General features: G+C 38.7%; 3 protein-coding genes and 1 non-coding gene across 7 annotated transcripts; 2 read left to right on the top strand and 2 right to left on the bottom strand.

Annotated features, from left to right (window-relative positions):
- The first annotated feature begins 821 nt into the window (after positions 1 to 821).
- LOC128616993 (interferon-induced protein with tetratricopeptide repeats 5-like) lies at positions 822 to 3,253 on the top strand. The gene is made up of 2 exons (XM_053639913.1): positions 822 to 1,335; positions 1,623 to 3,253. The coding sequence occupies exons 1-2, from the start codon at positions 1,331 to 1,333 to the stop codon at positions 3,040 to 3,042; spliced, it is 1,425 nt and encodes a 474-aa protein (XP_053495888.1). The 5' UTR covers positions 822 to 1,330; the 3' UTR covers positions 3,043 to 3,253.
- A 694-nt stretch (positions 3,254 to 3,947) lies between these two features.
- Positions 3,948 to 4,029, bottom strand: trnal-aag (transfer RNA leucine (anticodon AAG)). The gene has a single exon. It is a non-coding gene; the product is annotated as a tRNA-Leu (tRNA).
- Positions 4,030 to 4,292: 263 nt separating this feature from the next.
- LOC128617175 (interferon-induced protein with tetratricopeptide repeats 5) lies at positions 4,293 to 6,384 on the top strand. Its single transcript, XM_053640205.1, has 2 exons — positions 4,293 to 4,528; positions 4,661 to 6,384. Exons 1-2 carry the CDS (start codon positions 4,524 to 4,526, stop codon positions 6,003 to 6,005), a joined length of 1,350 nt encoding a protein of 449 aa, XP_053496180.1. The 5' UTR covers positions 4,293 to 4,523; the 3' UTR covers positions 6,006 to 6,384.
- On the bottom strand, positions 6,162 to 15,621 carry LOC128617174 (monocarboxylate transporter 12-B-like). Of its 4 annotated transcripts, none has more exons than XM_053640202.1 (7): positions 15,515 to 15,621; positions 13,772 to 13,920; positions 12,043 to 12,146; positions 9,555 to 9,698; positions 8,842 to 9,424; positions 7,384 to 7,643; positions 6,162 to 7,136 (listed from the first exon to the last, which is right to left on the bottom strand). In XM_053640202.1, exons 1-7 carry the CDS (start codon positions 15,515 to 15,517, stop codon positions 6,934 to 6,936), a joined length of 1,446 nt encoding a protein of 481 aa, XP_053496177.1. In that variant the 5' UTR covers positions 15,518 to 15,621; the 3' UTR covers positions 6,162 to 6,933. The 4 variants fall into 4 exon arrangements, with proteins under 4 accessions (XP_053496177.1, XP_053496176.1, XP_053496179.1 ...); XM_053640201.1 differs by lacking the exon at positions 15,515 to 15,621 and adding an exon at positions 14,009 to 14,752; XM_053640204.1 differs by lacking the exon at positions 15,515 to 15,621 and adding an exon at positions 12,271 to 12,417 and having other exon boundaries at positions 13,772 to 13,862.
- Between the last annotated feature and the right edge of the window lie 11 nt (positions 15,622 to 15,632).

The raw sequence follows: 15,632 nt of genomic DNA, 5'->3' as shown, positions 1-15,632 counted from the left end.
ATACATAACCAGAGCCAGCAACTTTGCCACTAATGCGCCTATGCAAAGTGGTCTTTGGAATGTTCCAAGCCCTTGCTAAAAAGCGAACATTTAGTGTTTGCCCTCTCTCAACTGTCTCCTGGTATTCATTAATGGCACCCCTCATTCCGTCCTTTCTCCACTGGTTGTATTGACATCTTCCTTTACCTTTCTCTTCTCTCTCTTTCTTTGCCTGTCCTCCTGCCATACTGTCTGCAATGCAAAATATTTAAAAAGATTTGTATGAATATATATCTAAGCCTATGAACCTATTTTTCACCCTCAATTTCTGTGTAATTTCTGTCTGAGTGTGTGTGTGTGTGTATGCAGCCCATTTTAGCTGAAAATTGTGGTCCATTTTAGCTAGCTGGTTAAGTTAAAATGGGCCACTACCGAAAATGACTTTTTTTCTCACAAAAATCAAAGTTTCTTTCTAAATACGTTTTATTTGAAAGAGCCTATCAAAACTTTGTTCCTAAACATTGTTCATGCTTCATTGGCAAGCTTACTTATAATTGCTTTATCACCCTTATTAGTGATGAATGAAATTGACCATGCCATGCTCACTTACCATACAATTTCTCTGAAATGCGTCATATAACACTCTGCCACGCCCACTTTAAGAACCTTAGACCAATCAAAACTATTGTTATATGTCAACTATTGTTGAAGCAACAATGTAAGATCAGCTATTGTGATTGGCTGTAAAAACTTAAAGGGCTATAACGCGCCAAGCTTATCTGGCAAATTTTACATAGTGGCCCATTTTAGCTGACTTCACCCTATTTGTTTGAGAGTCAAGTTTTCCTTTGCAAAGCAGTTGGAAATCAGGAGGAGAAAACGAAAGCTAAATGAAGGCTGCTTCTGAAGGAAATATTTATACACGATGCTGTTTTCTTAATCACGTTTTTTTTTATTGTTGTTGTTTTTTTTTTTAAATGAGTCTGACTTGATATTTGAGGCTCAGTTACTTCATTTACATCATTTACTATTCAATCCAAGCGATTACATTCTTATTTTCTTATTTATTATTACATTCTTATTTCTCCTTATTTATTATTACATTCTTATTTCTCCTTATTTATTATTGCATTTTTATTTTCTTATTTATTATTACATTCGTATTTCTCCCTATTTATTATTACATTCTTATTTGCTGATGATGTCATCCAATTGAGGCTGCATTTGAAAAGTAAATAGTTTCGGTTTCCATTCCTGACCCTATGGGTGGAGAAGTTAACAGCTTATATCCGTGTCAGAGCAGTGTCTCCGATCTGTTTCCACACTGTGATATACACAGAGACTGACCACGATGTGGTAAGTGCTGTCTTTCTGCCTACACACTTTGAAAAAAAGGGACTAAACCTAACTTTTCTTGGTCACTGGACTAGTACCCATAAGGGTAAATTTTTTGTAATTTGTCTGTATCTATTACATAATGTGAAATAACATTATAAAATAATTTAATGTATATAATTTGACCTTAAGGACCACTTTTGTAGTATTACCTAGTTTTTATGTATTTAAATGTGTTAAACGTATTTTAACTATATCAAAGTTTCAATACCCTATTTTCTGAGAATATCTATCTATTGTTTTACCAGTTCTACCAGTTCAACACAAGACACAATTTTAAAAACCAGACTTATTCAGCTGGAATGCCATTTTACCTGGGCTCTGAATAAAAATGATACAGATCTCACCGATCTTCTGAACAGGCTCGAAGAACAGCTTAACCTGGATCTCGGTTGGGAGGCAGGAGTTGCGCGCACACACAGCTGTATGGGATATGTGAAGTTTCTACTAGGCTCCAATACTGAGGCTCTCAGCAACTTAGAGAGATCTGTAGAGCTCACCAAGTCTCATGGAAATGACTGTGACAAGCTGCTTGTTGTTGCCTATGGAGACCTTGCATGGTTATACTATCATATGGGTAATTTTGCAGAATGTGAAAGCTACCTGAATAAACTGAGCGAAATTAAAGAGAAATATCCATCTGTCCCATACGCAGAGGTGCTTGGAGAAAAAGGATGGACCTTCCTCAAGTTTTCTCGGAAATATTATGAAAGGGCTAAAGAGTGCTTCAGGAAGGCCTTGGAGCTGGACCCAGAGGATGGTGAATGGAATGCCGGCCTTGCCATTGCTCTGTATCGGGCAGATGATATGTTCAAAGATCCAGTGGTAATTGATCAACTTAGACGGGCCATAGCCACTAACCCAGATGATGATGTTCTTAAAGTTCTGCTTGGTTTGAGATTGGCTGCTCACAAAAAGTATAGCGAGGCAGAGAGCCTAGTGGAGCAAGCCTTAGAGAGGTCTCCAGAACACCCCCATGTGATGCGATATGTTGGGAAGTATTTCCGGAATGAAGGATCTGTGGACAGGTCTATTGCCCTTCTAAAGAGAGCGTTAGAGAAAGTGTCCAACGCAGCCTTTATACACCATCAGCTGGGGCTCTGCTATAAGAAAAAGATTGTGAATCTGATGCAAGCAGGAAGACACCACACAAAAGGTGCTGAAATTAAGCGAGCTAGAGAGCAGTGTATTTACCATTTGGAGATGGCAACTGAACTGAAGACCAGCTTCATCATTGCTATGAATGAACTGGCCCTCCAGTATGGGGCGAACCGGGATAAGCTGAAAGCAGAAGAAATGTTCCAGAATTCATTTCAGGTAGCTAGAGAAAAAAACGAGCACATACAGTCTGTTCATCACTGTTATGCAGAATTCCAGCAGTACTGTATGAAATGTGAGCCTGCTGCCATCAAACATTACACTGAAAGTCTGAAGATAAATCCAAATACATATAATGGAAGGAAAAGTGCTAAAAGTCTGCAAAAGATTGCAGAGAGAAGAATTGAGAACAACCCAAGGGATGGAGAGGCCTTTGGAATACTTGGAATCATTCATAAGGAAAAAGGAGAAAAACAACAAGCCATAGAGTGCTTTGAGCAAGCGCTGAGCTTTGTAGACAATGAGGATTACCTCACAGATCTTTGTGAACTTAGGCTTTCATTACAGTAATATTACCAATATGCATTATGTTACACAGCCAATTATTTACACATTCATGAGATTTAATGGTAACAGTGTAATATCTGTAATAATATATGTACTGTGGATAAGACACTAAGATTAATGTTATTAATGGTTTGAATTTAAGATCATTAGTCCAGTATAATATTTGATCATAAATAAATTTCTTTTCATTATGACGGATATAAATTTAGGTTGTTCTCCTGCAACAAAATGAACATAAAGATTTTTTTTTTGTGTGTGTGTGTGTGTATGTTTGTATGTATATATATATATATATATATATATATATATATATATATATATATATATATATATATATATATATATATATATATTATTTTTTCTCTTTTCTTTTTTTTCAAGATGTCTCAAATAATCACACCTTTCCTAGTTCAAGTTAATTGGTTAAAATACAATATGTGCAGAGAGGAAAAGTGAATGGGTATAATGGATTTTATACAGACTTTCATTAAAACACTCAGATAAATCGCGCGCGCGCGAGCACACACACACACGAGAGAGGGGGGGATTGAGAGGTTGGAGGCAGGTAACATGTTTACCAGAAAACCGAGAGATGATATGTTGCTGTAATGAAACCAAATGACCAATTGGCCTTATTGTCCTTTGATTTTGTCTTACATCATTTACACTTCATAGTGTACACTTCACTAACCCTAACCCTAACCCTTAGTTGTGGAACCAGCTAATAACACTATGTCAGCGGTCCTCCAAGAAAAAAAAAAGCAGAAGATTACAATCAGTGATGCACATCAGAAATGTCAATGTGCATAAAACGTGAAGTGCAGGTTTATTGCAGAACACATACCACAAACACACGTCCAACTTATTTTCTCTCAGAAGTGAGGATGTCTATGTATAAAAGCCACGCTTGGCAGCGGTGGGATTCGAACCCACGCCCCCGAAGAGACTGGAGCCTTAATCCAGCGCCTTAGACCGCTCGGCCACGCTACCATGGAAACGAGTACTTCCGTTTATGACTTATAATACAACTTTAAAATATTAAACGACATAAATAAATTATTTTGTGAGAACACTTTCGTATAAATGGCGTTTGTCTGTGTCGGAAGCTCGACCGGAGAAAAATCCGAGTTTGAAAATGATTTGTGGTGTTTTTCAGTGATGTTGCCCATTAAACTGTCAACTACACTAAAGTCCAAGATCCAAAGGGCGTCTTTTTTCATTTCAGATTAACCTCATTTTCATATGTATGTACAGTAGTTTTAGAAAGTACACCTTGACTCCAGTAGTCTGTTCCGTTCGCTACGAAAATAATACATTGGTTTGTCTCTTTAAACACACGCCCATAGCCTCCCTAGGTTTCGATTTCGACCTGCTTTGGACTGGTATGTTTGTCACTGCCTCATATTCTTCCACGTAAAGTTTTCCTCAGCCACACGTTAACGATCCGCCTGAATTTTTTCCCCAAATCAGCTGAGACGATCACAATGAGGTAGGCATTAAAACTGTAGCTATTCTTTCAAAAAATATTGTAGGCTTGAGTCTATGAGGTGTCATGTGGGTCAGAATGAGACATAGCTACATTACAGCAACTTTATTAAGCGGATATTCTGTTGTGTTACAGTTTAACAGAAGCCACACTTCTCCAAGCTGAACTGTGCAAGCTTGAATGTCACTTCACCTGGGAGCTGAAGAAAGAAGACCTAGATCTCACAGATCTTTTAAATAGGCTTGAACAGCATGTCGACTTGAAGCTTGGGGGGGAAGCTGGACTTGCGCAGACATACAACTGTTTGGGATTTGTGAAGTATCTTCTAGGGTCTCCTCATGACGCTCTCACCGTCCTGCAGAAGAGTGTAGAGCTCACTAGAGAGTGCCGGGAGAATGGCTGTGAGAAATGGCTTATAGTGCCCTATGGGAATCTGGCCTGGCTTCAGTACCACATGAAGTGCTTTAATGAATGTGAGAGTTACCTGGAGAAGCTTAGAAGTATTGCACAGAATTTCCCCGAGTCTGCTTTGGGTCATCATCATGAAGTGCTTGGAGAAAAGGCCTGGGCCTTCTTCAAGTTCTCTCGCAAGTACTACAACCAGGCTAAAGAGTGCTTTGAGAAGGCTTTGGAGCTAGAGCCCATGAATGCTGAGTGGAATTGTGGTTATGCCTTTGTTCTCCACAGACTAGAAACAAAGTCCTCTGGTGTAACCGACTCTCAAATAGTTAAACAACTACGGCGGGCCTTAGACACAAATTCGGAAAATGATGAGCTTAAAGCTATCCTAGCAGTCAAGCTTGCTCAGTCCACGGAGTACGATGAAGGGGAGAGATTAATGGAAGAAGCTCTGGAGGGTTCTCCAAATGCTCCTAATGTCATTCGATACGTGGGTAAATTTTTGAGGGCCTATGGCGATGTAGAGAGGTCCATCGCCCTTCTAAAAAGAGCTTTAGAGAAGTCACCCGCATCTGCTTTCATACACCATCAGCTGGCTCTCTGCTACAAGAGAAAAACAACTTCTTTGCAACGTGAAGGAAGTCAAAACTCTCGTAGTTCTGGTGCTGAGATTCAGAGACTTCGCAGTCAGTGCATTTATCATTTAGACAAGGCGACAGAACTGAAACCTGGCTTTATTATAGCTATGACTGAGCTGGCAATTCAGTACAGCGAGGATGGGAAACTTGATCGTGCGGAAGAGATGTTTCAGCAAACTCTTCAGATAGCTGAAGAGAAAAATGAAGGCCAACAACAAGTGTATCTGAGTTATGCACAGTTTCTGCAGTACAGAAGGAGAGACCTACCCGAAGCCATCACTTATTACATGGAATGTCTGAAGATAGACGAAGACACAATAAATGGACAGAAAAGTGCTAAACATCTGAACAAGATTAATGATAGACGTTCATCTAAAAGCCCTCGGAGTGGAGGAGCTCGGAGGACCTTTGTAAGGAAAGAGGAGAGAAATGCAGGGCCGTAGAGAGATGAGAAAATTCTGCAAAATATTCACAAACATTTTTGAATATCTTAATATTCTGTGTATGCTGAGGCTGTCTTTATAACAGTGTAGTTTCAGAGTTCAACAAAAAAATGAAAGGCAACACTAATTTTTCTTTTTAACAGACACAGTCAGATGGGCAGTATTAAACATGTACACTTTATTACTTTAACAGAAATAAATGTTCATTCAAGATAACAGCATTGGATCAGTACAGAAGATTTATTTCACTGGGCTAAGCTTTTATTAATCATAATTTAGTTTGAAACAGGTTTATTGTAAAAGACTTTGTAACTCTTTATTCTCTCATAAAATAAAGATGATATGTAAAACTAGCTAATAAAAAGGTCACTAAAACCTATTTTAATGTCATTGTACTTGATATAAACATTGTGTGACAACATGGCGGCTTCCAACAATCATCCAAGATTGTAGTGAGTTAAATCAGCACTGCCCTCTTGTGGCACTCATTTCTTTTCCAAGCTGAATCATGTTAACAAATCCTGGTCTTGCCTACTTCATGAAGTCTTGCACAATTCTGTTCATAAGAAAATATACCTTTTTTTTTTTTTTTACTACAGTACAGTAATACTAGTGTAAAATGGAACACACTCAAGTTATATGACACTTTTGAACAAACACTTTATATTGAAAAACAAAAAAAACGATGCAATATGCACCAACTCTAACTCACCTTTTCTGTTTCCAACTTTTCATTCACAATCTAAGAATGAAATGCTTTTCAACAGAAAGTTTGCCAGATAGAAAAGGCACATTAATGGGATTGGAGACTGTGAAAATGTGCTGGTAATGCTACAAATGGGTTTTTTCCCCCCGACCAAGTACTTAACATGTACGTTTACAAAAACAAAAGCTAACAGATCATTTACAGTAAATGATAGGTCCAACACTAGAAGAATTTTGCAGTATAAAACTCCACCTGTTTTGTTTCACATGCTTCTGGTGTGGACACTTTGCTTAGTGAGTTCTTCTGAATTCTCTGGCAGTGGCGGACCATGGTGAGGATGCACAGCAGGAGAGCACTGGAGATGAGCGCAAAACCACTGAGAAAGAACGTCGCTGTATAGGTGCCGGTGGTGTCCACCAACCAGCCTGAGCAGAATAAGAATCAAACATAAACCATATTAGTACAAATTCAGGCCAAAATCTTAATTCAGTAACAATTATACAACTTCAACCTGCTGTTTCTTCATCATCTGCTCCAGTGTTGTTTGTGTCTACACTACCGGGGCACGTATTTTCCAGTAAAACAGTACCAATCGGACAAATTCAGAACAGCTAGTGGTTTAAGATAGAAAGTATATGTAATGCACAGAAGTAGATGCCTGGTGACACTCACCTCCAATAGGGGGACTAAGCAGGTATGGAATAGCATGCAGGAAGTACACAACACCAAGTGCAGATGACAGGCATGCTTTCCCCACTACATCTGATGTCACCACAGGAATAAGGGCCACATAGGCACCATCAAAATAGCCATAGAGCACTGAGAAGGGCACTAGCAGAGTGAATGTACATAGGAGAGGGATGAGGAGGCAGCAGAGACCCTCCATCCCCACAGCAGCCATGTAACAAATGGTCCTGTACTTCTTCAGGCACCTGCACAGGATGGAAAAGGATGATGTAAATATATTGTACACTCATCATTGAGTTTCTGCCTCTAATTAGCGACTGATATCTATGAAAGTTTTCAATCAGGATATTATGAAAGATTAGTTGGAAATTTGGAATTTCCACCCTTTTCAAACTAAAAAAGCATCTCAGAGAAGTGGCAAAATATCATCAATGACATGTCATAAATCCTTGCACTACCCTTACAACTAGAGACCACTGACCTATCAACCTAGACTTAATAAGCAATAGTAACAGCTAACAAGAAAAAGACACTTTAATTGTGCGGTCATCTTGGAAAACTCATAGGATGTACAGTCCCTTGCAAAAGAATTCGCCCCGCTTGGTGTTTTTCCTGTTTTGCTCCATTACAACCTGGAATTAATATTTGGATTTTTATTTGAATTTCATGTAATGGACCTAACAAAACAGTCCAAATTGTTGAAGTGGAATGGAAAAAAAAAACTTGTTAAAAGAAAAATTAAAAACTGGAAAGTTGTGAGTGCATATGTATTCACCCTCTTTGCTATGAAACCCCTAAATAAGGTCTGGTCCAACCAATTAACTTCAGAAGTCACATAATTAGTTGATTAAGGTCCACCTGTTTGCAGTGAAAGTGCCGCATGATCTGTCACATGATGTCAGTATAAAGACACCTGTTCTGAAAGGCCCGAATCTGCAACACCACTAAGTAAGCAACATGAAGCCCAAGGAATATTTTCTCTGTGATCAAAAAGGCACCTTTAACATACTTTGAGAAACTCTAAGAAACCATAATATATTTTTACCACAATGAGACTGAAATTATTTGATTTACTTTTTAAACTTGCTTAGGTTTTCCTGCAAAGATCATCTTGAGTAAAATGTCAGTTTAACAAATGTGTCATTCTGCTTAAGGATGAAAATGAATATCAGATTTTGATCAAGTTCTTGGACAGTAAAATGGACATCAGCCTAAATGGACATAAGCCAATTGAGTTTGTGACGAGATGCTGGCTGTCAAAATATCTCTGATAGACCTGGAATCTTTAAATTAAATTTTCTCCCTTTTTACTTTTTGGGGGCAGCCAGATTTTACAATACTGTAACTCTACTCTGTTGTTTTCTGAATTATATATATACACTCACAGGTGACCACACAATGTTTCATCAGCATTAAATTCTGCAAGCATCCACTGTAGTTCACCTTCTGTCTGTGAGCCAGCCAAAGGTGATGTTGCCCACAATGTCAATGACACCTAAAATAGACATAAGAAAGGCAGCATGGTGGTGACTGACACCTGCGTCTAGAGCGTAGGGCACCAAGTACACAAATGGCAGGCTGCAGCCGCTGGCCAGGAGCAGGAAGGAGCCTGCCAAGACCAGGAAGTCGGGCATAAGCAGGAAATGGTAGTCCTGCAAGAAGTGCATGCAGCGTTGCTTGCTGTGTTTCTGCTCTTTGTTGTTCATCTCTTTCTGATCAGATGTGAGAGGTGTTGAACTGTATCCACACTCAGAGTCCACTGGCAGGGGCAAGGCTTCCTCTTCTTTGAGAGTGATGGGCCGTAGTAGAGCTCCACACACACACAGGTTGGCCACCAAGCCTCCCAGGATAAGCAGAGCACCACGCCAAGAGTAGTGTTCAATCAGTAGCTGCACCACAGGAGCCAGCACGAACGTGCCGATGCCACTGCCAGACATAGCAATGCCGTAAGCAAAAGCCTTCCTCTCGCAGAAATAAACGCCAACCATAATGATGGCTGGTGTGTAACAGAGAGCAAAGCCAAGTCCTACAAAAAAAAGCATGTTTCCATGTAACAACAGCCAACCATTTATAATATTATCCCATTTATACTATATACAACATTTCTTGAGCATAGCTGAGACTGAATGAATCTGTATTCATTTAGAGTGCCTTACCAGTTAAGACACCTAGAGAGAGGTAGAGATACTCTAAACTGGTGGCAAAAGAGCTAAGCACCAATCCAGTAGAGGCCAGGAATCCTCCAAGTATCACAGCGACACGACATGAAAGCTGATTCCCAATCAGGCTGCCCAGAGGAGCTACCATTGGAACAAAAATGGTCAAATAACATAGCCTAACATTGGTAAAGCCAAACACAGCATCAAAGATAATCTGATGTTTTTGCTAACTCATTTAGCATGGTAAAAATGACATTTTATCTAGTTTTTTATACTGTATACCTAGGACATTCAAGCATTTCATGTTGCTATAGATTTCCTTTGTTAAGTCAGTCTACTTTATTTCCATAAGAGGTCATTTTAAATGAACAGCTAAGAGACATATCATTTCAGCTTTTATTTACTATATCAGATTTTTAATGGGTCAAAAGTTTACATACACTTTGTTGTATTTGGAGGCACTGCCTTTTAATTGCTTAAACTTGAATCAAAATCTTGGGGTAGCCCTCCACAAGCTTCTCACAATATGTTTGCCCATTCTGTCTGACAGAACTGGTGTAACTCAGTCAGGATTGTGGGCCTTCTTGCACAGACATGTTTTTTTCAGTTTGGTCCACACATTTTGTGTGGGATTTAAGTCAGGACTTTGACAAGGGTGATGGCCACTACTGCCCAATACTTTCAATTTGTTGCCTTTAAGCCATTTTGTTATAACTTTACTTAGGATCACTGTCTTGCTGGAAGACCCAGTTGTGACTGAGTTTTACCTTCCTGGCTGATGTCTTGAGGTGTTGCTTCAGTATTACTGGCTACTCCTCCTTCCTCTTTATGCCATTAACTTTCTGAGGTGCACCAGTCCCTTTTCCAGCAAAACACCCCAAACCATAATGCTGCCACCATCATGCTTCACAGTTGGGATGGTGTTCTTTTAGATTAAAAGTTTCACCTTTTCTCCTCCATACATAGCATTGCTCTTCATAGACAAATAGTTCAATTTTTGTATCATCTGACCAAAGAACACTCCACCAAAAGGCTGGTGATAACCTGTAAACTTCACTCTGACTTTTAATGCTGGTCTTCGAGTTGCAAAACAACCTTTCAGATCATGGCGTTGTAGGACTCTCCTAATGGTGGATGTACATACTCGTTACCTGATGCCTCCAACTTCATAAAGAGATAGTCGACTTGGTGTATGTAATCTTCTCACCCACTGGAATTGGGATAAAGCAAATTAAACTAAAAAAAAAACAACCTCTCTCTAATTGACTGTCTTATTTGTTATCTCTGATGTAGATGCCCAGGTCCAAATGTAATTGACTCGCCAAACAAAATGAATGATAACATGAAATGTGTGGAGTTGTGAAAAAGTGAGACTGAATATCTTTAGCCTAGGTGTATGTAAACTTGGGGCCTCCACTGTGTAGAGTAATGTGGTAAAACTACTTCTGCAGATGAATTCTGGGAAACAGTCAAAATGATGAAATATCAGGTTTTGATCAGAATTGCATTTTACTGTCTATAAAATACATTGACACCACGACATTAAGGACTAAATATATTTCTTTTATCTTGCTTTAGCTTTGGTAAAAACAACCAGCCTGTCCAAAGATGTCTAAAACCTTGATAGCTAAGTGTGATTTCCTCACATAGTGAATGTCATGCTTTCATCAGATTTCACTTAGCCATTGTGCCACGGTGGATTGAAAATGAAATATTTAAAGGCAATCTTCACTTTTTGGGGGTACCCAGACTTTAAAATGCTATAACCTTACTTATGGTTGAGACACATTCAAAAGGCTGTTTCCAGATTTCATTATATTAACTGCAAAGCTTGCTGTTTTTTCAACTCATTGAACTTGCTAGGATTTTGGCCAGCAAATGCTATGCTATCAGTTTGCTGATAAGAAATTACCACGTCAGCTAATGGCAGCAAAGGAAGACTTTATGTTAATAAGTCAACAGCATTGATTAGGACTGTTCACTTTTTTTAATTTTATTTTTGGAAGCATTCAGTTCCTTACAAATGCTAGGTGTTGTGACAGCAGACATTATTGCGCAGAACAAAAACAAATAGGCCTGCTGTTACAAGTCAAGCTGTGTCTTGCTAACTTTTAAGAGAGAGAGGGGGTCGAGCCTCCTGTGGTCTTTCATTCTTTCTATTGTCTTATTCAAATGAAAGCCACACACAGTAAAAGGTTTGCTTCGCTTACAAATGTATGCAAGTGAATGACAACTGGATATGTTTAAGGTATGCAAAATAAGCTCAACCTGATATTACATCCAAGGAAAAATAATTAACAGTTATACATGGTGAACACTAAACTAGAGAATTACATTTGTCTACTTCATGATTTAATTTGGAATGAAAGAACTGGTTTCAGACAAAAGAGTGACATTTTACCATTGCTACATAGAGGGCCAGATTGCTCTTATTCATTTGAAAAGGCTATAGTGCAGTAATTAAAATCCAAAAAATATCACATACCACACAGCATGGTGGTGCAGTCTACTAACGAGTGGATCCATGCAGTCCCAGAGTAATCATGTGCAAAGTACATTTGAAATTCGACAAAAAAGATGGAGATGCATCTAGAAAACATAAAAAAGTCATTACAAGTCTAATATAAGCAATAAAATTCAAAAGCATGTGATACTCCGTGATTACTGCCATATTCCTCTTGAAACATCCCATTCAGTAATTACTAAGAATCACCTTCTATCAAATGAGAGGAGACGCTGCAATTACTGCTGCTTAGCTGGACAGTAAGAAGCTGAGCTTTTGAGTCCTGGGGGGGCTTTTGAGTTGGAGAGCTGGGAAAAGGGCTAATGAGGCACAAGCCTCATCACAGCCTGCCTGCACCTGAACAAACACGGTGAAAGCACCAAGCAGGAGACCAGGGTCAAATCAGTGAGAGTGAATATGACAGCCAGTGACTCTCACATACTTAATCATTGGCCAAACAACACACATGCAACGCCAGCCAGGGGCCATCGGAGGGAGAGATGTCTTTCAATCTACTGTTCAGGCTTGTTAGAGCCAGCTTAGGGCCAAGTGTTTCTTCAGGTTCTAAACTACACTCATCAAAGCTGGCTAAAAAAAGAGAGAGAGAGAGAGAGAGAGAGAGAGAGAAATTAAATTGTCAGTTGCTCTTTCACCTCTAAGGAGACTTTTGATATGGACTAAGTTGTTTATTACCACGTATCTCTGGTATCTCTGTATAGGGTGAGAGGCCAAGACAGTTCTTGTTATCATTTATTTATTCATTTTCATTAAAAAAAACAACAACAACACATTACATAGTGATATATTTTTATTTTATTATTAAAATATTTATTTTATTAAAAATTAAACGGATACCTTAAGGGATCAGTTTCTCTGTGTATAATGGTGAGACATAACATGAGAGACATACCATCTGCTTTACACTACAATGGAAAAAGCAGTTTTTTCTCTACCACACCTTTCTTAACCGGTAAAGCAGGGACATCGTAGGCCTATTTTGCAACATGTAAATTTGCAGAGAACAGCACATTCCAGCCACGGTACAGCAGCCATCGGGCACTTTCACAACTGCGGAACAGCTAATGAACTACAGTATATATTTCCCCTTCATTAATTTTTCACAAACTATCACAGACAGGAGACATGGCATAGATAACAACACTTTAACAACACTACAGTTCTCAATATAGGGCACCAAACACAAGTGTTCACACTACACTATATCTGACTTTACTCAAACGAAACACAAACAGCTAAAATCACACTTAGTCCCAGGTAAATTAATGTAAATTATAGTGGACAGTGAACTATTACCTGTAAAACCAGTATGACTGCTGTGGCCCCTTGTTTGACAGCTTGCCAAATTGTTTACCCATGTTGCAGATGTAACCTGAACTGGCCATGACAGAAAATCCACATACTTGCTGTGCTCAGTTTATTTTCAAGAATTCTCACTGTAGAGCGAACTAAACATAGTGTTATGCATGGTATCTGCTGCTCCTATGTCTAAGTTTGAGCACAGAATAACTACATAAGAAACAGTCAGCCTGAATGAATCAGAAATATTCATATACTGTGTTTGTTTACGCAGTTTCAAAGTCAATGGTAAAAAGGTTTAGAGTCTTTAGAGACAATGCTGTGGTGCTGTATATAAAAATGGCACAATATTACAACAGCAAGACATAATGATGTGATCCAATCTGGTTTTTACCTTGTTACAGCACGAGTGCAGACAGTGACCATGAAACAGCCGGCCACGATCATCCAGCCCCAGCCACCATCTGGAGGACGCACTCCTGCTGTCTTCTTTCTCTTCTTTTCCTGAGCCATGGAAGCTGCACCCACCTCCACTTCTTGCTCCTTAACAACAAGTCCAAAATACATTCATTCATACATGCACACACACAACACACACACACACACACACACACACAGAATCTTTTCCCACCCTGTCTTGCGCACACCCAGCAGTCATGGAGTTCCTTTTGAAGTTGTATGGAAATGCAGTAACTCAGCTGAGCACAGGATGTTACTACCAGAAGAATAACTGGATATAATTGACGAGGTGAGCTACAATGTTTAACAGACAATGTGACAAATCTAGCCTATTGCCCTGGGACACCCTAGAGAATTGGATGGAGTGGAGCCCACTAATGCGTCCTTGCTTTCTCAGCATGTAGCCTGCTCTAATGATTCACAACTGGCCAGAGAAAGGTGACATGTTTTCTCATGATGTGTGTTTATGAACACAGGGGCCGTGCTTACTCAGGAGTTCCCTCAGGACTCAGCAACCGGTTGTCTGCCCCAGCAACCTTCATAACCCTGCTGAAAGGCTGGTGCATGTTTGGACATGCTTTATCTAGAACAACACTTTCAAAGGGCAGGATTTTGCCGACAGCAGATGTCAGCAAAAAAATAAAAAATAAAAATAATAATAACAACTTACTCTCACACTTGTGTCAGTTTTATTGGCCATTGTTCTATATATATGACTTAGTGTTCCTATTGTGTAATTGTTTTCTCTGAGTGAACATAAGTTTCAAATAAAAAAAAATCTGACTTGCATTAACCTTTCTATACTCTTCCTTTCAGTTCCTTCTTAATTCAGCAGCATTAGTAGTATTTTAGGCCTAATTTGTTTAAGGAAATGTAATATGTATTTGTCTGAAATTTCTACGTAAGGTTTTGAATCAGGCCGGCTAATAGTGTGCATTTGCAATGCACTCACATAGCATAGTATAGTATAGTATAGTATAGTATAGTACTGTATAGTATAGTGTAGTATAGTACTGTATAGTATAGTGTAGTACTGTATAGTATAGAGTAGTATAGTACTGTATAGTGTAGTATAGTATGGTGTAGTACTTTATAGTTAGTACTGTATAGTATAGTACTGTGTAGTGTAATGTAGTACTGTACAGTATAGTGTAGTATAGTATAGTGTAGTATACTGTAGTATAGTGTAGTACTGTATAGTATAGTGTAGTATAGTGTAGTAGGATTTAGATGGTCATCACTATCTATCCACTATCCACTTGTCCACTAAAGAGGAGTCTCCTTTTTGCTAGGGCATAGGAGTTAAACATTTTGAAGTTAAAGTCAAAGTTAAATTAACAATCATTTTCGAAAAGGTTTTGGTCTTTTAGTTAATGAATTTACACAACTACTCAGCCTTTGCAGAAAATAAACCTAGCTTACTGTTAAAAAGAGGCTTACTGTAATTTGGTGTATCTATCTATCTATCTATTATATATATATATATATATATATATATATATATATATATATATATATATATATTAAAATGTTTGTTTATTTATTTATTTATTACAATACATGTTACATGTGTCAACAAACTGTGGGCTTGAAGTGAGACTACACAAGTTGTTTCGTTCAGGTTTGGTATTTGACTTTACACTGACACATAATTAAAACAAAAGGTGATGGTGCTTACCATTGCAGCAGACAGCAGCCTCGTGCAGTTAAACAGTGCGTCGATTCCTCATCGAGCTGCACAACACACACAGCCCTACAGTAACCGAGCTAAAACCCATAAACGAGTTCAACATTGT

The sequence above is a fragment of the Ictalurus furcatus genome, chromosome 13 (assembly GCF_023375685.1).
Source record: "Ictalurus furcatus strain D&B chromosome 13, Billie_1.0, whole genome shotgun sequence".
In the NCBI taxonomy this organism is placed as follows: Eukaryota; Metazoa; Chordata; class Actinopteri; order Siluriformes; family Ictaluridae; genus Ictalurus; species Ictalurus furcatus.
The sequence above is the reverse complement of the archived record's forward strand: the minus strand, read 5'-3'. Positions and strand labels throughout refer to the sequence as shown.

Coding starts and splice junctions, on each gene's coding strand:
- LOC128617174 (XM_053640201.1), bottom strand. CDS start 14,035: ATGACTGCTGGGTGTGCGCAAGACAGG. Junction 13,921..14,008: donor CTGGGTGTGCGCAAGACAGG/GTGGGAAAAGAT, acceptor CTTGTTGTTAAG/GAGCAAGAAGTGGAGGTGGG. Junction 9,425..9,554: donor CTCTCTAGGTGTCTTAACTG/GTAAGGCACTCT, acceptor TTTTTTTTGTAG/GACTTGGCTTTGCTCTCTGT.